Raw genomic sequence first — 20,932 nt, 5'->3', positions numbered from 1 at the left:
TAACAATCTGATTAATCAGTTCACAAAATTTATTATAGACATAAACTCATCTCTTAATACCTACAGTGTCTGAGCTTCCTGTATCAGTACCTAGGTAGGCAGGGGGCATCTGCACTTTGCTAAGTACTTTGAAGCATGTCCTTAAGGCATGAGTGAGCTCTGGTAAACTTAGTGTTTCCATGTTTTCAAGGAGAGATTGAACTATACAGCAGAGCATCTGTGGCAGATAGAGAGACTGCACTTCGGAATAAAGTTCCTATAAAAACAAGACATTTCAAATAAGCAAATCTCTTAAATGACGTACATTTAATTTAGAAATCAGTTCTTCTTGCTTATTAAGTTTTATGTATATACAGGCAACCAATTACATCTTTATTCTAATCTTATTTATTCTGTTAACATTTTAAAATAAAGATTGATTCTTGTACACTTTGATGTCATTTTTTAAACAACTGCTTTTACTCATGTTGCTAACATTCTGGGCCTTGTTGAAGAATGGCAGGTTATATTAAATAATTTAAGTAAATAATTAATAAAATAATTTATTAACCCTAGAGAAGTCACTTTACTTGAACCTAAAGAACAGCTAAAGAACACAGCACATACATAGTTATCCAATATTAAACGAGGTTGTAAAAACAAGTTTGCAGATTATTGCATATTCCCCCCCCCCCCCCCGCTCAAATGATCAATCTTTTGTTTTCTTCTAGGGCACAAAAGCTGTCCATAAATGTACAAAACATCGAACAAAACCTATCATTCCACAGCTCTTTAATAGATGTGTGAGACTTAAGTCATAAAAGTTGAGCAAATAATAAAGACAAGACTAGTATGCAAAAAACACTTTTCAAATGACAAATGTGTTCATGCACCATCAGATATTTGGCAATTAAAAATGTGTTTTCTTAATAATTAGTTTATTTGCAGGGATACACATGGAAATTGACTTACTAATGGTATTACATCTAGAAGAAATATCAGTAGAGTGCAGAGTTCTGAAACGGTTGCAACATTCCTCGTCATAAGTTGTGTCTGCATAGATTTATTTCTGCAATTGAAAGGGAAAGCGTGGTTTTGAGAAACTTTTTAGAAACTGAACTGCATTGATGTTTTATCTTGCTTGCTACTTTTGGTAGAAATGCAGCTAAGAAATGTTTCGATATTTATGGCTGAAATGTAATAAAGCTCAAGCATTGAAGAGATGTGAAAGTGAACACTGCAGCAGCATATTATCCCTAAGTTTTATACATTATATCAATGGCCAGGATCTTGTATGCCAAGACATGAAAATGCATACACATTTAAGGATAAAGGATGAATTAACCTGACTCCCTTTAATAAGATAAAAAGTTAACAAACAAAACAAGATTTTAAAAACCTGCATATGAAAACTATTGTTTCGGTTAGTTATGCTTTTATTGTTAAATAAAGAAATTTCATAGGAAGCAATTCATCAACAATATGAAATAAATAAACAAACAAAACTAAGATTCAAACATTATCTTCAACTGAACTGTCCAACAGGTTCAAAAGGATATACTGAATACTTTTTTAGGTAAAGTAACCAACTCATTTAATTCAAATTTGTTCTACCATTCTCTCAGCCATTTACTTACTCACTCACTTACTTAAATAAATGACTATTGAAAGATTCCTATAATGCTTTTCAAAAATGTATTACAGTGGTGTACAACAATAAAACTTCATAGGAAATACATACAACACACAGTAGGTCAAGAATAAGTAGCAAAGTTCAGACTCTTAGATTAACTCTAACAGCATAATATATATATATATAGAGAGAGAGCGCGCACGCTACCTGAAGCAGTCTTCGAAACATCTGGTCATATAATCCCAGAGAAAATCCGTGCTTAAGGATGTGATCAGCAGATTAGCTGTTTTAACTATCTCAGATGCATTCTTGTTTTCTTTGATTGCACTAAAAACAGCAAGAGTCAAACAAATGTAGTAAATATTCAGCAGTAAGCATTCTGAAGTATTAAGGACAGAAGTCAAAGAACAAATATATACTGCAAAATAAGAAATCTAGCAGGGTAATGGGAACTATGTCTCATCGGCTGTTGTTGATTTCTGCTGCATATGCTTCTGACAGCATCCTGACCAGAAGACGGGTTATGTACTGTAGTTGCCATGATACCATAAGCCCTACTGGACTACCGGCATCAATGGACCTACATTTCCAATTGACTTTTGCAGCTGATAATCCAACAAGGGGCCCTGCAGCCATTTCCCCCTATGTCATCATCAAGAGAATTGAGAGGTCTCAGCTTGATGCAGTCTCAAATAAAACCAAACCCTTAATTACAATTTGCTTGCAGTGTGCCCATTCTAAACTGAGTGCAGGGGTGCTCACTCACCACTACCTATAAAAAAAATGATCGACATATTAACTGTCTAAGTATTCTAGTTCAATGCTCAGTTTCAATGAAATTTACTTTCAGGGAAATGCTAATTTGGGTACTCAAATGCAATGACACAATAGTCATGGTCAGCAGGGAACTAGCGGGGTGGGGGTGGGGAGATAAATCAAATCCCAGTAGTGTTTTTTAGGCACCTGATTAATGTCAGAGCAAAAAAAGAAAAAGAAAGACCAAAGCATACCTTGTAAGGACATTTCCCGTTTGACTGTAACTAAGTTTAAGATCAGAACCCAGTGTATCCTTGCAATAAGAATAGAATGCTCTGATCACTTCAAGAAACAAATCTGCAACAACTGGTGGTCCTTCAACAAAAGAAAGATACAATGAAGTCTGATCATAATGAGTGGCAATATTTTATTTCAGCATAGAAGAGGAGGAAATAGAAACCCAATTTCTTAGTGGCCCAATGAATTATGTAGATAATTGTCAAGCCCTGTTCCATTTTTACTGGAATGATTAAAAACCGACAATGTGATCAGAAATTGTTTCCTAGAACCTTAATATTCTTAGTGAGAAGCTGAGTACTGTACTGGTCTCAGGTCATCAGATGAAGTAGGCTTTAGCTTAGAATGCTTATGGCATTACATTTTAGCCTTTAAAGCAACGGATCCTTGTTTTTGTTGCAACAAACTAATACAACTATTTTTCAGGAGCTTTTCTTCTATTTTATATTCCTCAGCAAGACCCACTGCAAGTACTTAGAAATATATGTATTCCCCCCCCCCCCCGCAATGACTGCAACAATTCATATTATACAACATTTATTCTGAGCTACTATTGTGGCCTGTCCCCTTACCACAGATTTGTTATTTCAACAAAATGTTTTAAGCAGGCACTGAAAAGAGAACATCCAAGGTTGATGTCAATAAGCAGGGAGTTTCAAAGAATAGATGCTGCCAAGTAAGTAATGTTCATTAATTTCAATGGGTCTACTCAGAGCAGAACAAACAACAAATATACAACCAGTTCCTTTGAAAGCAGAAGGGCTAGCGCTTCTTTACATCTGCACTAGGTTTCCTCAAAATAAATTCAAACAATACTTTTGAGAGAAGATCTTGCTTGCTGTAGCCTATACACCAATTTCAAGCAATATTTCAAAAGGATAGAAATAATGCCACAGGTTCTCTTATATTTAAATATTGCACAGATGTATGAAATAATGGTAGTATTTTTCTATTATATGTCAGGCTTTTAAAAGTGAAGTAACAGTAGCATGCTCATACCAGTGGAATATACTTCCTTATTTTATTAGAGAGAAAGAAAAAGCAGGATTGCAGAACATCTAACAGTTAAACCACAAGAGACCCTGAAAATGCAACATTAGTTTGGCAGTTACTGTCAGGGAACTGCCATCAGTGCCGGAGGGAGAGAGCAAAATCCGGAGGGATTTCAGAGAGCGTCCCGGGAGTGGGAGAGGCAGCCCATCTTCTGGGGAAGAGAATCAGCGTAGCACCAGTGGAGAAGGGGGGCAGATGGGGGAAGCGGCGAGGAGGTCACATGACTCCTTGCCGGGGACCAGCAGGGAGAGTAGAGGTCCTCCGCTGCCTACGCCCTCCTTGCGCAGAAGGCTTCCGCGCAGGGAGAGTAGGAGGAGACTGGGCGTCAAAGAACTTCTTTGCTGGAAGAAGTTTAAGAAACGCCCACTGACGGATTCTGCCAGCGATTGAGATAGCCACGGGTGAGTGGCTGTCCGGACAGAAAAGGTTCACTCAGGCAACCCATCCAGGTGTTTGCACTGGCTTACGCACGAGCAACCCCTAGAACCATTAGAGTTACTTCTAAACATTTAGGAACAGAAATGTTATTTCCACAATAGAAATCCACAAGAGCTACTCAAGCAGCCAAGGTTGACAGCCATTCAGAACATAATCTAGAGACAAGATGGTTTTAAAAACCAATATGAAGCTATGGCCATAAAGCTGATATGGACAAAACAAAGGTCAGTTCATAGTGTGTTTCCTGCATATCCTGGAGGCATACTGAAGCACATGACTAGTGATCTGGGCACAAGCCTTATTGGGACTCATCATGATAAGAATAATAAACAAATAAATAATAATAATAATAACAACAACAATAATAATAATTTTTATTTATACCCTGCCCCCCCAAGACTGGGCTCAAGGCGGCTAACACTGAGTATAAAAACAATTGATTAAAATACAACTTAAAAACAAACTGAAAATACAACATTAAAATGCAGCTTCATTTCAGTAGAAATTCAAATCAAAAACTTTTTGGGGATGAAAACGTCAAATCTTCACCAAGGCCAACTATCCAGACTGTACCTACGTGGGCCAGAAAAAAGCCAGGGAAGTCCCCAAATAGGAGTTCCATCACAGAAGGAAAAAGGAAAAAGAGGGGGAGGGGATCAAGTTGATTCCAAGCCAAAGGCCAGGCAGAACAACTCTGTCTTACCGGCCCTGCGGAAAGAAATCGGATCCTGCAGGGCCCTGCAGAGCGTTCTACGAGGCCGGTGCAAGTGTTGAAAAGGCCCTGGCTCTGGTTGAGGCTAATCTAACTTCCTTAGGGCTGGGGACCTCTAGGGTGTTGCTATATATGGACCTTAAGGTCCTCCGTGGGGCATACTGGGAGAGGCGGTCCCGTAGGTACGAGGTCCTAGGCCAGGAAGGGCTTTAAAGGTCAAAGCCACCACCTTAAATCTGACCCTGTACTCCACCAGGAGCCAGGGAAGCTGGAAAAGCACTGGGTGAATATGCTCCCATGGCAGAGACCCCGTGAGGAGCCTCGCTGCAGCATTCTGTACCCGCTGGAGTTTCTGGGACAGCTTCAAGGGCAGCCCTGCGTAGAGCGAATTACATCCTGCTACCTATTGGCAAAGATGCTGTAAAGTTTGTCTTTTGTTTTGCTTAGCCATCTATTGGCCTGTTCACATGTAATGTTAACCCATAGTTTATTAATTGGTATGATTTGTTTATAACCAACAAACAATACTCTGCAGTCAGGATTTGTTGCTGGCTATGGTTTGTTTTAGCTGTGACTTAGTTCTTTAACTTTCTTCTTTAACCATCATTTGTCATCCCATGTCAGATGCTTGCTAAAGGCACAAACCTAGAACAAATGGAAAACAAATATATGTAGCCAAGTATATTTTTGTATTAGTTCTCTTGAGAGACTTCCTTCTTACCTATTTCAGGTTTGTCAAGTAGGCTTATCAGAATGCGGAATGGTCTCAAATATGCATGATGCTGTTCCTCCAAGTCAGATTCTGCAAAATTTTGATGCAGTATTTCAATCAACGCCTGTTAAAACAATCAAATGTTGAATTTGGAAGCAAAAATAGCATTAACATTGTCACTTACTCTAATCTTACTGCTTACTGCTAATCTCAAAACACAGCCAAACCCCGACTGAAAAGAAGGGTGGAAAACTGACGGCAGATTCCAAAGCCATTTTCAGAATTCCTCTTTTACAACCTAACATTGTGGTTCTCCTGCAACTGCAGAGAAAACATAGTGGCTTGCACTGCAGCGGCTAAAGTAGTATGTGGTTTGGCATGAACAGGGGAAAGAGCATAGCCAATAGCTCCTACCCACAGCAGACAATTCCCCCACATTGCCTTTAGAACTAGGAATCAGCATCAATAGAAGTATAGTTTCCAGTACCGCTCTGTACTGCCTTGGTCAGACCACATATGAAATACTGTGTTCAGTTCTGGGCATCACAATTTAAGAAGGATATTAACAAGCTGTAACGTGTGCAGGAGGCAAGCAAGATGATCAAGGATCTGGAAGCCAAACCTGATGAGGAATGTTTGAGGGAGTTGGGTATGTTTAGTCTGGCTAAGAGAAGACTGGGAGAAGATATGATAGCCATCTCCGATGGTGTTTCCTGCTTGGCAGGGGGTTGGACTCGATGGCCCTTGTGGTCTATTCCAACTCTATGATTCTATGATCTCCAAACATCTAAAGGGCTGTTACATGGAATAAGAAGAAAGCTTGTTTTCTCCTGCTCCAGAGGCAAGGACCCAAATCAATGGGTTCAAGTTACAAGAAAGGAGATGCCAACCAAACATCAGACAGAACTTTCTGTTCAACAGCGGAGCAGACTCCCACAAGAGCTGGTGGACTCTTCTTTCATCGGAGGTTTTCAAGCAGAGGTTGAATGGTCATCTGTCTTGGGTGCTTTAGCTGAAATCCCTGCATTAGAGGGGGTTAGACTAGATGATCCTCGGGGTCCCTTCCAACTACGATTTTATGACTCTATGAATTGAAGGGAAATGTTGATTTTTCTGCAGTTCTAGTATTACGACCTGCTTCCTCCTTGCACTCAGAGCTACAAAACAGAAGCATAACTAGTAGAGACAGTTGAATGATGTCAGCAATGAAATGCAGTTGCTGACATGGCTGTGCCACTTCCTCCTGCTGTACCTACACACTGAGACTGAGAACTGGATGCTACCACCAAAATTCCCATATGTGATCCTATGAGCTGCTGAGCTTGCACACGGGTGACTAGGCAACAAGGAATGCATCTTTCAGGGAATTTATTATAATACAGGTTACATTCTTCAAGGAATATTACGCACCTCAACTAAAAGATCTTTGGAATATTTCCCAAAAAAGTAGAAGGCGTGGTCCTCTAAGGACATAGAAATAGACGGATCTGGTAGAAAAGTACCTCCCTTGATATCAGAACCTGAGAACATGATAAATAAAGAAAATATGAAAGTGGATTAAATATAATGAATGCAATATAATATACTTTTAAATCAACGGCACAAACAACTATGACAAAGGTTGAACTGCTTTCCCCTTCCGACATTAATAGCACTTAAGCCATCAGTGTGGAATCAGGGGATTTTGCTTAATTTGGCAGCAGGACCAATCTAAAAGAAAGTGTGGCAGTACGTTTAACTTTCTTTGGTCTTTTGTAGAGTCACATACATGTCACATTCGATACTGTAGGTGGTGGAAGCCCATAATATGAGCTACTACTATAGATGCAATACATGCATGCTAACTTCCTGTGAGTTATATTGAGACCAAAGTGCATCCACCAGGAGCTGTGTATCCAGCACTGTGGGCCCAATTCTCTGGAGCTCTCTTCCAGCTGAGTTCAGACAGGCCTGCTGGTTGTTGAATGTCTGGTGCTTTATTTTAGCAGTACCCTTTCCCAATTTCTTTTAACATGATTTTATCTTCATTGTATCTTTTTTGTGACCTTATTGTGCACCTTTACTAGACTAAGGTGTTAAACAGACCATAAATGGTTGAATAAACAAAATGTAATAAACAGGATGTCAGATTTATGCTCGTGCTATTAAAATCTGACATGAAGTTGGATACACTTTCCCCTCACACATAAGCAATATCTAGTATGGATGTAAAATAGTGATCTGGAGATAGGAATCTGACTTATACACAGCCAGATCACTCACTCTATCTAGTTCAGTATCATCTCCATTGCCTGGCCACAGATCCCTAGGGTTTCAGACAAAAGCATTTGTTTCTCAGCTCTATCTGAAGATGCCAAGGATTAAACCCGGGATTTTTTACATACAAAGCATGTCCTGATCCATGGCATTTACCTGGTAAGTGAAATATAGACCTTTAATCCCACCAGTCTTACAAAGTGAATAATCAACTGTCTGGCTTAATATTGATTTCTGTTTCACAAAATAGTTCATAATACAGTGGACACAGAGCCTTCTATTAATTTAAACTTTCTACTTGGTATTCCTGAATTACTGAGAAAGCAAGCTGTCAATTTAAGTCACTGAGTAAGCAATGTATGACAATAAAGGGTGCAATTTTTCAAAGACAAAGGCAGTGGTAGCCAATGTGGCACCCTCCAGATGATGTTGTGCTACAGTTCCCATCAGCCTCAGCCAGCTTGGCCACAGGTGATGGCGGGGGGGGGGGCATGTTGGGTACCCCTGGTCTAATTGATACTTCTGTGGTACTCCCCTTCCATTGGGGAAACGCTTGTGCACACAAAATCTTATGCAAGGTAACACAAATGGCACTTCTCTACATACGGTATAATCATAACCCCGCCTACTCAGAAGTATGTCCAATTGCATTCAGTGTGGCCTATTTCCAGGGAAGTGGGGTTAGGCCTGCAGCTGTAGTTGTGTAAGGCAATTCCAGCAAAGATGCATATAATACAGTGTTTGGGGATGTCTGTATACTACCTGAATATCCCAGGACAAAAATGTTGTAAAAAACGGTATTCTGCTGTAGATGGCCCATAAATACAGATGAAACCTGGAGTTTTTAAACATTCTATTTCAAGAGTGTGCACTAAAGTTATCTGAACACCAATAGCAAAAATTACACACAAAGATAATGTGGCTATAATTTGTACAGTACCTAGCAGCCATGCATATAACCTTCTGTTAAGTGACATATCTCTTCTTAAGAGAGTTTGGGCAGATGCTGAGAGAAGGTGGACTATATCAGATCTAGACAGTGTGACAGCACTTTCACTGGGATCCTAAACAAAGAACAAACAAGTCAGATATAGGTGAGTTTCCTCAAACAAAAACCAGGAAATGCAAAAACAAACAAAGCCACCGCACTGTGGCAATAAAAAAATTAGCAACATAAAACTCCTCTCACTTTAACGCTGCAATCTGTTCATGTCTATCAGGACCAAGACAGCCTAACCATAGTAGTTCTGATACTGGCAACTTCAAGACTTGATTTATTGCAATGCAATCTGCATTAAATGTCCCTTGAGGTGGCCAAGAAACTGCAGTTACTAAAGCAGCATGTTGTTTTGGTGGATATGGCAGTGAACACCTCAGAGAACCAGAATTTTGTACAGGGCTGCCCCTTCTTTAAACATCTTCAGAATACTTACACAGAGACCAATGGTTTGTTTGATTTTGGAATGGGTGGGGGAGAACTAAAAAATAAACCCAACCAGAAGCCAAGGCATCACTTGCATGTACAGAAAATGTACAAAGCCTAGGCAGTTTTCCCTTGGACTTGCCTGTCAGTGTAGCGAGCCTTAGAGTTGGACCACAAAAAGTTAAGTCTTTTCCTTACCAAACATGAATAAAATGGGAAGAAGAAGAGAACCACTTCCAAAGTGTTCCTTTGCACAAGAACGTTTGAATCCAGCATTGACACACAAAAAGCTTTCACCTGTAAGAAAAGAACAGAATTGCATTTGAGGAATACACCCCTCTGCTGCCAAGGAATATACCTGGTAGTGGAGGGCATGACGGAGGCACAAGCTTCCCTTGGGCAAAGGGAATGGGAAGTTGTTGGAAGTGTTAGGATGTAGTAAGGCTGATGGGGTCTGCATGAGGATAAAGTAGGTAAGAGTGTAATCCCCATGCTTCCTAGACTCTCTTTCTCACCTAACCTGTAGTGATTTTCTTCAGATGCCAGACTCTTAGGACTGCTGACCTCACGTCTTACTTCTCCCTTCCTTGATCCCACTTTTTGCTTCTCTCATCTGCAGAGATGACAGAGCAAGCATGGCTCTCCTCATCTCCTTCTTAGTTAGGCAGAACTAGGGCCAGCTTTCGATCAAACATGCACTTCTTCTAACTAATGTAGCTTTCTTATTTTTCTATACTGAAGACTCTGTGGGCACTGAGGGACACTGACAAACTGGAACGTGTCCAGAGGAGGGCAACCAAAATGGTCAAAGGCCTGGAAACGATGCCTTATGAGGAACAGCTAAGGGAGCTGGGCATGTTTAGCCTGGAGAAGAGGAGGTTAAGGGGTGATATGATAGCCATGTTCAAATATATAAAAGGATGTCACATAGAGGAGGGAGAAAGGTTGTTTTCTGCTGCTCCAGAGAAGCGGACACGGAGCAATGGATCCAAACTACAAGAAAGAAGATTCCACCTAAACATTAGGAAGAACTTCCTGACAGTAAGAGCTGTTCGACAGTGGAATTTGCTGCCAAGGAGTGTGGTGAAGTCTCCTTCTTTGGAGGTCTTTAAGCAGAGGCTTGACAACCATATGTCAGGAGTGCTCTGATGGTGTTTCCTGCTTGGCAGGGGGTTGGACTCAATGGCCCTTGTGGTCTCTTCCAACTCTATGATTCTATGGTTGCTTTCAGCGAAAAGTGTGTTCCTCCAAATAGGGATTCAGTGCACTTCCAGTTCAAGGTTCTGCTGGTGGATATAAACTCACCCCCTTTCCAAAGCAGTTAAACTGAGGGAGATTTCACATGGTCCCTATTATTCTTAGATTTGTTGCTGTTGATCAACACAGCCAGAGAAAATGATCTGAGAAAGGACATCCAAGGATGGCTATGTATCACCTTCATGAGTGTATGATTAGTTTGTAATTTGCCCATGCTTCTAGAATTGTTTGTTTAGAAACACATACAAAGAACACACATTACCAGTTGTGTAACCTACCATGAGCTTAGTATCAGTTCCCAGCATATATTTCTGCTGTTTTCCAGATAATTCTCTGTTGATATGACTAACAACAAAAAGGGAGGCAGGCAGCCTTATGGAAGGACTAACCAGGACACTCCCCCATAATGCTGAGTAAAACACTTCTTTGCCAATTACTAGAGACAACTTCACAAGTAAAGCATCTGTCCTGTGAAAACAAAAAGAAGTGGAAATGAAAAAGGGAAGTTTCCATACCACTTCCATCAAATGACCATTCTTTTTTTTTTTTAAATAAAAAACAACAGCTTAATCTAGAAAAGATCACTCACTCCAGTTTGGAACTGTCACTGCATTCACATTTTCACATAATTTGTCCCTCTGTCACGAGTTATACCCAGTCTAGGCCTGCTCTTTCTATAGTAAATTTGTATTGCCACTCATGTACGTCACAGGTATTCAAAATTGGGAACTGATGTTACGGAAGAAGATGGAGAAATGATTCTAGGGTTGTGCTGAATGAAATTACTACTCTAGTCAACCTTACCACATTTTAGCAATTGTGACTCAAAGGATCATGCGACCATGCCTTCAACCATACAACTTAGATAAAAAAAAGTTCACCCTTTGGCTGCTAATTATTTAATGCTGTCAGTATTTAAATATAATAAGGGGCTACTTATGGCCATCTGCTTTAAATCTCTCCTCCCCACCAAGTCACATCACTAATGGGCAAGACTTAATGTACGAGTCACCCAATGATTGCTCATAATCTGAATAAATTAAGTGGACAGAATCTCTTGATCGGAAAGAAGTAATCACCTCAGGAAGTGCTGATAAGAACAGGACGCAAGCTTCCCACCTTTGTTTCTTCTCTTTCAAATACAGATTTTTGCGAAGACTTTGCTTGGGGGGCGGGGAGTACCAACATGTGGTGGCGGTGAAACATATTGGAAAGGTAAGTAATACTAACAGTATCCCATTCACCTGCCTTTTGTGGATTTTGGTGAAGATCTGGTGTCTGAGAAGGCTTTAATATTTGAAAATCATTTCTGATAGTTCAGTTGTCTACATAACTGGATTAATACTATGAATTTGCAGAATTAGAGAAAGGAAGCCCGCATCCTGTGAGCTTAACCAAAAGCAAACTACCCACACAAATTATGTGCATAATTAAATAATACACGTAGTAGAGACAGACTTGATGGCTGACAAGACTCTCAACTACACTGCATCAGTTCTGCATCACTGATGTTCCAAATCTCATACCAGTCATAATCTTGTTAGAGGCCTTAAGTCTCTATGTTTCATCCCTTACTCCTATCTACAATAGGCAATAGTGACATACTTTGCACTCTTATAAGACTGAAAGAAAAAAACAAAAATGCTTAGGGTGAGTTTAGAGGATAAAGCTCAAGCAAATGTTTCCATAAAACTCTGAAACTGGCAAGGCTTTCTCTAAATTCCATTGACAGAGCTTGTAAATATTAAGCAGAAGGGAGCTTTTCCTGCTGCTTCCAGATGCCTTTTGGCACAGCGACATTTCCATTTGTACCCAAAAGAACCTGCTTGTTTGCACTTATGATTCTGCAGCCACAGGCACTTCCTGCTCAAGTTGTCCTGTGGCCCTTGCCAAATACAAACAGAACATCTTAACTCTTAAATCCTTACGGCTCTGCCCTTCCTGTTTCTTTCAGTAGCTTGTCTTCTCTGACTCCACCAAGAGCCTTTCCACATAACCCATAGTGCACAGGTGAACAACTCTTGGAAGTGGGGGATTTCTATTAAATAAATATATTTTTAAAAAGTTTTTTAAAATGTAATGACATTTATTGTAAGAGCAAGTGATACCAACCTGTCATAGATTTCTGACCCTTCCTCCAAACCGGGCAGGAGTCCAATCAAGAAGGCTTGAAGACTTGGCAAGAGGCACTTCTGCAGTGGGATAAAGTATTTCTCGTACAGGCCAAGAAGAACAGGCCTCACCGACATTGCTGCATTTGCCAGCAATGGAAACAAGCCTGAGCTGGTGGCAGAGAGAGAATGAGAGATTTAAAAAGGGGGAGTGGGTGTCAGCCATTGGCTGCATTCACACATTATTTTAAATTACGGCTTAGTATTACAAGGATGGGACGCGGGTGGCGCTGTGGGCTAAAGCCTCAGCGCCTAGGGCTTGCCGATCGAAAGGTCGGCGGTTCGAATCCCCGCGGCGGGGTGCGCTCCCGCTGCTCGGTCCCAGCGCCTGCCCACCTAGCAGTTCGAAAGCACCCCCGGGGGCAAGTAGATAAATAGGTACCGCTTACCAGCGGGAAGGTAAACGGCGTTCCGTGTGCGGCTCTGGCTCGCCAGAGCAGCGTTGTCACGCTGGCCACGTGACCCGGAAGTGTCTGCGGACAGCGCTGGCCCCCGGCCAATAGATGTGAGATGGGCGCACAAACCCCAGAGTCTGTCAAGACTGGCCCGTTCGGGCAGGGGTACCTTTACCTTTACCTATTACAAGGATGTGTTGAACACCCCGTTCAACTACCTTGGGCTTGTGCACTTCCTTCTCCCCTGAGGCAGCTATGAGAAAGTTAAGAAACATTTGTTCCCATTTGAAATTAACCACAGCTTTTTGTGACTACTGAAACCTGGAAAACTGCGGCTAATCTTAGTTATTTGTTCAAACAGGTTAACCTCAAACCACACTTTATGAAGTTGGCTCGTTTCAACAACAATAGTGAAGACTAACTACAGTTCAGGGTTTGTACATGACATTAAACTGTAGTTTACCTGAAACAGAAGCTCCAAATCTGCTTTTTGCAGTCACACTCGAGGGGAGGGGAAGCGGGAGCTGGAGCGCCTTCTGCAACTCATCCTTGCAGCGCTAAACCAGAGTTTAATATTATCTGCAAGCACAGCCACTAATATTAAATTACAGTCTTACTTTTTAAGTAGAATGTTTACCTGTATAGAAACAAGTCCTTTGCAAGCCATTTGGTTCCAATGATTTTAAATATTATTTCATAGGTCTCTAGTGCCTTCAGGTGCACTCCACTGGGCAACGCTGGATGTAAACACTGAGATAACCTCTTGCTAATAATCAGACGCCTTGGTAAAAGGGAGTACTTCAAATTACTTTGAAGAGCCTGTAAAATAATGGTAGGAATTAAATGTTATAACTTACATCAACATTAGTCAGCAAATGAACTTAGCTAAAGCTTTACTGTAATCTTCTACTTAACAGAACTAGCCTTCAGATAGATGAGGCCGCTGAAGAGGCCAAAGATCACCTCAGCTGTGAGTCCTGGAGAACCTGCTCCCTGCCTTGATGGCCTTTTTCCACATGGCCTGAGAGGGTGGGGCCTGGACTGACTCCAGTTACAAAAACTGAACCTGCCGAAAACACTCATGGGATGGAGTACTGTTTGTGTGTGTGAGGGGGCTATTGCTGTTACTGGTTTTAATTGTTTTGTACCTTTATTTCAGATCTTATGTGGAAATTGTTTCAATTTGGTTGTGTATTTTTGGTGTTTTATTTATTGTTTATGGCTTTTCTTATGTTGTAATTATGTATTTTTTCATGCTGTAAGCCACCTTGAGCATGATTTTGACTATGGAAAGACAGCACAAAAATCAGATTATGTATGCATGTTGTTACTAGCAGACTTATGGGGACATGGGTAGCGCTCTGGTCTAAACCACTGAGCCTCTTGGGCTTGCTGATCAGAAGGTTGGCAGTTTGAATCTGTGCAATGGGGTCATCTAGTTCACCCTGCTGCAATGCAAGTATCTCAAAATGTGGTCCCCATACAATTTGACTATGTATACAGTTGCGCTACCAACCCCTGTTCACCACTCTGAATCTAGAGATTGGTTTCAGAAGGACAGAATTGTGTTAAACAAAGGCATGTTTTGTGGCATAGAATAGTAATAGTTCTCTCTTTTCACGGAAGTCCTAGAACAGGCAGAATATGTAAAAGCTAGAATATATAACTGGGTTGGGAACAAGTAGACAGAGTGTAAACATCTGGACTATTTGTTAAGGGTGTGTGAATTGCTATGCTGAGTTTGCAAAAGTAAACTGATCAAAGATCCAAACGACTGCAGCTAATTTGTGATCCATAATGCAAAAGAATATGGCATTGGAAAAATATTTAAAAATTCATTCAACAGGGTTTCCCCCCCCCTCGTGTTTTATATTACAAATTTAAACCCATCTTGAAAATTTTGCTAATCATTTTCATTTCTACAAACAAATGGATATGGGTGTGCAAGGGCTGTATTGCTATGCCACTCAAACATTCAGCTGAACAGCTCGTGGGGGCACTAAAACTTCTTATCAGAAGGACTCAGTTACCCTATTTGTCACATGATAAGGAAGTAGTATGAAGCAATGGTCCACACATCATGCTAAGCCAGGCCTTGCCTCAGTGCAAATGTGTGGGTTCTCAGGAAGGAGCTCACAGCCACTTTGTTCTTCTCTGGTCCGTTTTGGTGCAGGAGTGAGCTAAGCTAAGGTTTTCTTAATGCGTCATCTGAACCTGGCTGATAGTTAAGCTCTTGCCTGACTAGCAATGAGCTGTATTATTATTAATACTAACAGTAATATAGTAATAAGAATAACCCACCCTTCTGTCTATGTTCCCAGGGCAGGTCAAAACAATTTAAACTGCAACATTAAAAACAGCTTAAAGCAAACTACCTAGTAGTTTTAAGGCAGCAAATAAATTTTGAAATACTGTAAATCAAACACTGTTCAACACTACTATGACAAGTTAGCCTGGTCAACATCTGCTACAACATCAAGACCTGTCAACTGGAAAATCCCCACTATCCTGTCGAGAACTTAGTTTATACCATTAAATCTAATTAAGACCAATTACAATCACTGCCCGTAACACCAACGAGGCATTTAAGACCCAGAAGCTCAGAATGTGATTTACTACCTGCAGCAGAAAAAGACAAGAAAAAAACCCTACACATGCAAGTTTGAAGCAGATGGGGAAAGAGTATTAATGCACATGTAAGCAAAGGCAGTACTGTACAGCTTTGCTTGGCACCCATAAATTAAGTGTGCATCTCAAACTAAGATTAATTTGCAAGTAGTCATTCTGCCTTGACCACTGCATTTATGTGCAACAAATACCCATGTTCTAAGCAAATGGAGCACATTCCAGTGAACATTTCAAAGAAAAAACTTATTTTCCAAGGTTTTCCTGTTGTGTTATGCCAGTGCCTAGCAGCTACGGAGTAGTTTCAACTGAAGAAGCAAAGAACAAACTAGGTGAGTATGGTCCCCAATGTTATTTTCTCTCTCCAAAGATGGGGAAGTTAAGCAGTTCCTTTCCCCTGCCGTTCCTCTACTTAATTTGTAGCCTCCCAGAGCTATTCTTCATTAAACATACTCACACAAAATGAAGAGACTGTTACATGCATCTGTTGCATAACGTATGCTGTGGCCATGAGTAAGAGTTGCTCTGCATGATTCTGTTCCATTGCCAATAGGAAGAAAATGCTACCATTTCCATACCAATGTGAATAGTCAGTACATAAAAGCCCATATTAAAAATAGGTAAGACGGTCATGGTAGAATTGTTACAGAAAACTTCAAGAAAGAACAGGGATGAAAAGAAAGCAATAGGAGCTGGCTTATGCACATTCGCAGAGGCAATGGCAAAAGTGAGATACAGGAAAGATTTTTTAAATATTTTCTATATGCTGTTATAAAACTTGCATCTGGCCAGCATATAGGAGGGAATAAGTCTAAGAGGATGCCTGCTATAAATACATGCAATTCATCTACAAAAGGAAGTATGTTTCCTGATTCAAAAATTACCGACAGTTAATCAATACAACTTGTATAAAACTCACTGACTGATCAACAAATATATTTTAGGACTATTAGCCTGCTATTAGGATTAGCTACTACAAATATTTTTGAACATGCCTGTTAACTCAGACCAAGCTCAAAGTGTACAGGATTACAGAGTAAACTGGGATTGGTCTGTGCGGTGCCACACCACTGACCTCTCAAGGGCTGCAGCTTATAAGAACTGTGAGGAGATGGGTCAGGGTGCTGCTGGTGAAGTCAGGGCTACACGGGTGCGCCAAGAGTGCCAATCCAGCGCTCCCACCAGTGTGCCTGTGCAGTCTCTACCTTGCTGCCACCCTGACCTACCCTGCACCATTTAGGTAAGTGGCAGCAATGCTTCTGTCAGAAGGATGGTAATATGGCACCACCTCATTACCCCAGATACTACCTTGGCCCACTTGGGGCACTTGATGTCCTTGGGGCAGGCACCTCTAGCCACCCAAAGGGAGTGGGGAAGATAAACAAGCCAGCACACTTTCTGGATCCAGTTTCCCACCCCTGATATAGGTTACTGCAAAACAACGAAAGGATTAGTAAGTATGCCTCTGTGGAACAAACAGGTATTGAAGAATGTGCAAGCAAAGCATAGCCTAAACCAGGGTTTCCGAAGCTGTGGTCCATGAGCTAAATTTCAGGTGATCTGCAGTGTTTCTGAATTAGGACTAGGTGATACCAGCTTTTCAGCATCATGGTGTATCACCAGCCAATATACCGTGATATACCGTGATGTTGAAAAAACATGCTGCATTGGCCTCTGCCCACGAGACACTGGGTGAAATTGCCTCAGCTCTCACCTCAAGGGGTGAGGCTGTTTCACCCAGGCTTGTGGGCTGGGACAATGCAGCTTGTTTGCGCCACTCAGCTGGGCGGGGGGGGGGGGGACGTCCTCAGTCGAGCAGTTTAAGATGCAGAGGGAGGAACAAGCTGTATCGGCACCTTGTCAACACAGCTTGTTTTTCCCCCTCTCCGTCGCAAGAGGGAAGAGTGGGATGGCGGTTTCACTCAGTGATATACCGATATATTGCCCAGACCTAGTCTGAATTTGTGGTTGAAGTTGAAAGACTTCCATCATACTGAAGATTCATACTGATTTTTAATTGTATTTTATTTTTATTGCTTCTTACATTGTACAACTTACCATTCTATGAAACTGCAATTGCTGCAACAGGTAGAAAACTCATTAAATGGTCTGCCAAGACCAGGCATAGGCAAACTCGGCCCTCCAGAAGTTTTGGGACAACTCCCATGATCCCTAGCTAACAGGACCAGTGGTCAGGGATGATGGGAATTGTAGTTCCAAAGCATCTGGAGGGCTGAGTCTGCCTATGCCTGGCCAAGACCTTCAGCGATTCTCAAGTGGTTCAAAGGGGGTGGGGGTGGGAACTGATCTGTCAGGCTGCATGGGATACCTAATTCCCTTGGAGATAACTCAAGCTGAAAACGAAATGAAGTTTGGGACAGGACGGAGAACAGTGAAACTAGAGGAATTATTGTGGAAATAGAAAAAAGGAAGCACAGATATTTCCCTGTTCCAGGGAAAAATGGAACGTGTGGAAGTCTTTTCTTAAGGCCTCACAGTGACCTAGGAGTTTATCGCAACAACTGATTTACCAGAGCTAAAGGGAGCTTTTCCTTTTGAATTATGGGTCATGGTTTTACTCTACAGAAACAAGTGTCATGCAGGCAAAGGCAATGATGGGAAGCTGAAAGTAAGCAAGGTTTTAAAGGTTCCCTTCAGTCTCTAAAGGAAGGCAACTTGTTTCCCTTGAGACCCCTTAATTGGGGAAAGGAAGAGATGGGTTGCAAGGGGAGCAGGAGGCTGTGCATTCCCCTTAGGTACACAGCTGTATCAAAATCAAGTCAGAGATAGAAGAAGGGTAGGAAACAACGGGGAGAAAGGAGGTAGGAAGGGGAGCACGCTAAATTAGGGTTGGAGAATTTGTCTCAGGAGATATCGCATGAAGGCTGAAGAACACCAGGGTCCCTGGAGAGAGAACTCTTAAAAGATTTTGCCTTCCTTGGGATGAAGCAATCTACAGTATTTGGTAAGCTGGTTGGACGCAAGCCTCCTAGCTACTGGCACCGAGTGAAAAAGTGGAAGCAGGTTCCATGTGCATAACTAGACAGAGGATCAAGGTCAACAGAGTCATCTTCTTGCGTCATAATGACATCAGGTGATTGGCACGGAAAGCGCATCTTCAGAATAGGTTGCCATAACCACCAACTGGGAGCTACACAGACTTCCTTTGAGCTTTGACAGATGCCAATCAGCTGGAAGGAACTGGGAGAGTGCCTTCAAAAGGGCTTGCTCTGGAGAGAGAGAGAAATGCTCTGTTTTAAACAGGGCATTTCCCCCTCTGAACAGGAAATGGCTTGGATTGAAAGCACTGTGAATCATTTTTTCCAACTCTTTTGGATGCACTAGGGAGCTGCAGACAGGGAACTCCTCAGGGCGGCTGATCCCAACTGACTGGTGTTGATAGGGAGCTCCTCTTGCAAAGGAAGAATCAGGAGCTCTCTTTAAGATCCCGACAGTTCCTTCCTAGCTGCATATGTAGGAGTGGTTTTTGACAAATTCTTTCATGGGTCAAATCTGGACCAGAACCAGGCCTAATTAGGCTTGCAGGGTAGAGATTCCTCACCTCTGGCATCAGGGTAAGCACATATTCTGTTTATTATAGCTTGTATATGCTGCTGTTTAACTATAAGCCCTTGCTTTGCACAGTTGCATCCAGAACGATTCTTTTTTGGAGTCAAAGTGCTAAGGCAGGGATGAAGAACCTTTTTAATCCTGAGTGCCACATTCCCTTTTGGATAACCTTCTGCGAGGTGGCACATACCTGTGGTGGGCAGTGCCAGAGGCTAAAGGAGGCAGAGCAATGAACATGAATTTTACTTTTGTACAGTAAACTAGTTTCTGCACATACTCACACACCCTTCTTGTATCTTCCATCCAGGCAAACAAGAAGCATTACCCAAGCTTAAGGACACATTCTAGCCAGGCAAAAAATATTAATAACTGAGCGTGTAAATCAAGGCAGGAGAGGGATATGGCTGGGGAGAGCTGAGGGCCATATAGAAAGGCCCGGAGGGCCGAAATTGGTGTTTGACCCTGAGACACTCCCCCCCCTTCACTGAGTGGTACACTTAAGCTGGCAACAAAGCTGAGCTCTTTAGTGACATGAAATACGAAGTGAGAATTTTGCTGTTATATGTGTAACTTGGTTCCATCACAACGCATTCAAACCACAACAGAAAAGTGACCAACCATTCTTGAAAGCTGTCACACTACACAGGGTAAAAAACACTGTTAATTCACGTCAGTGATATGGGAAAAGCATCACTAAAGGGTCATGAATCGTTCATTTTCAACCCAACACATCACGGCAATTCATGACTTAGGAAATTTCAAAGAAGCTACAATTTCAAGAGAATCAACTGGATTTTTGGAAGCATAGTTGTCCACACAATCCAGCATGGCTGTTTGGAGGGTTTTGTTGCTCTGCTGCTATTTGTCCCTCCAAACTATCATTTGCAGCTGCTTTTTGTACTTCTGTAAAAATTGATTTGTTTCATTTTGCAACTGCCTTTTGTACTAGAATACCATCCAGAATATGCTTATCAACAGCTTTTCAGAATGATATACAAACTGTAAACCTGCCTACTAGCTGTCATTATGTGCTATAAAATTTTCATTTTTATTTTTTTGAACAACAGTAAGAACAGCAAAAAACCAGATACTGTACCTTGTTAAGTTTACCAAGAGAAGATATAAGATCTGCCCATTCACTCGATGATTCAAAGTTCCTTAAAGCTTTATCAATTGCTGAAGAATAATTTCTGTATCTATAATCACCAAGCAGCTCCTGCTCTTCAGGGTCCATTTTAAATTTTCATAGCCAAAATGTTCTTGGAAACAAACAAAAACAAACTCTGGTCAGATCTTAATGGCATTTTATATACTGTACTCATTATGTGTATGCAGTTGTCCTTAATGAGGGTCACTAAACACACAAGATTAGCTGATTTAATGCTCTTCTTGCTGAATTAAATTCTACCAAAAAATGTGATCCCACTGCTTTGAGGCTGTAGTTCAGTTCCAAAGATGCTTTGAAACTGCAAGAACCATTCACTGTTTCATACAAAATCTCGAAAATACAAGAAAGTTACTCATCAGTTATTTTACTGATAATGTGACATGATAAGATAATTAAATACTCCAAACTGCACACATTCACATATACTCGAATGTCCCACCTTCTAGGACAAAATACCCGTTAACATTCAAGGCTGTGTTGATACTTG

The 20,932-nt window shown here is 41.3% G+C and overlaps 1 protein-coding gene across 2 annotated transcripts in view; it reads right to left on the bottom strand.

Annotated features, from left to right (window-relative positions):
* DOP1B (DOP1 leucine zipper like protein B) overlaps positions 1 to 20,932 on the bottom strand; it is a 60,168-nt gene that overhangs the window by 35,356 nt on the left and 3,880 nt on the right. For both annotated transcript variants that reach the window (XR_014219113.1, XM_082220483.1), the window contains exons 2-13: positions 20,374 to 20,536; positions 13,720 to 13,901; positions 12,629 to 12,799; positions 10,795 to 10,984; positions 9,458 to 9,556; positions 8,777 to 8,900; positions 6,991 to 7,100; positions 5,590 to 5,704; positions 2,623 to 2,743; positions 1,820 to 1,939; positions 952 to 1,048; positions 65 to 256 (exon numbers count right to left, since the gene is read on the bottom strand). Coding sequence is in view for 1 of the 2 variants with exons in the window: in XM_082220483.1 (XP_082076609.1) it covers positions 65 to 256; positions 952 to 1,048; positions 1,820 to 1,939; positions 2,623 to 2,743; positions 5,590 to 5,704; positions 6,991 to 7,100; positions 8,777 to 8,900; positions 9,458 to 9,556; positions 10,795 to 10,984; positions 12,629 to 12,799; positions 13,720 to 13,901; positions 20,374 to 20,511 (1,659 nt within the window). In the remaining variant the exon portion in view is untranslated. The remainder of the gene's footprint in view (positions 1 to 64; positions 257 to 951; positions 1,049 to 1,819; positions 1,940 to 2,622; positions 2,744 to 5,589; positions 5,705 to 6,990; positions 7,101 to 8,776; positions 8,901 to 9,457; positions 9,557 to 10,794; positions 10,985 to 12,628; positions 12,800 to 13,719; positions 13,902 to 20,373; positions 20,537 to 20,932) is intronic.

Source organism: Podarcis vaucheri, assembly GCF_965113315.1.
Source record: "Podarcis vaucheri genome assembly, chromosome: 4".
In the NCBI taxonomy this organism is placed as follows: Eukaryota; Metazoa; Chordata; class Lepidosauria; order Squamata; family Lacertidae; genus Podarcis; species Podarcis vaucheri.
Note: the sequence above shows the minus strand (reverse complement) of the source record. Positions and strands in the feature narration are given on the sequence as shown.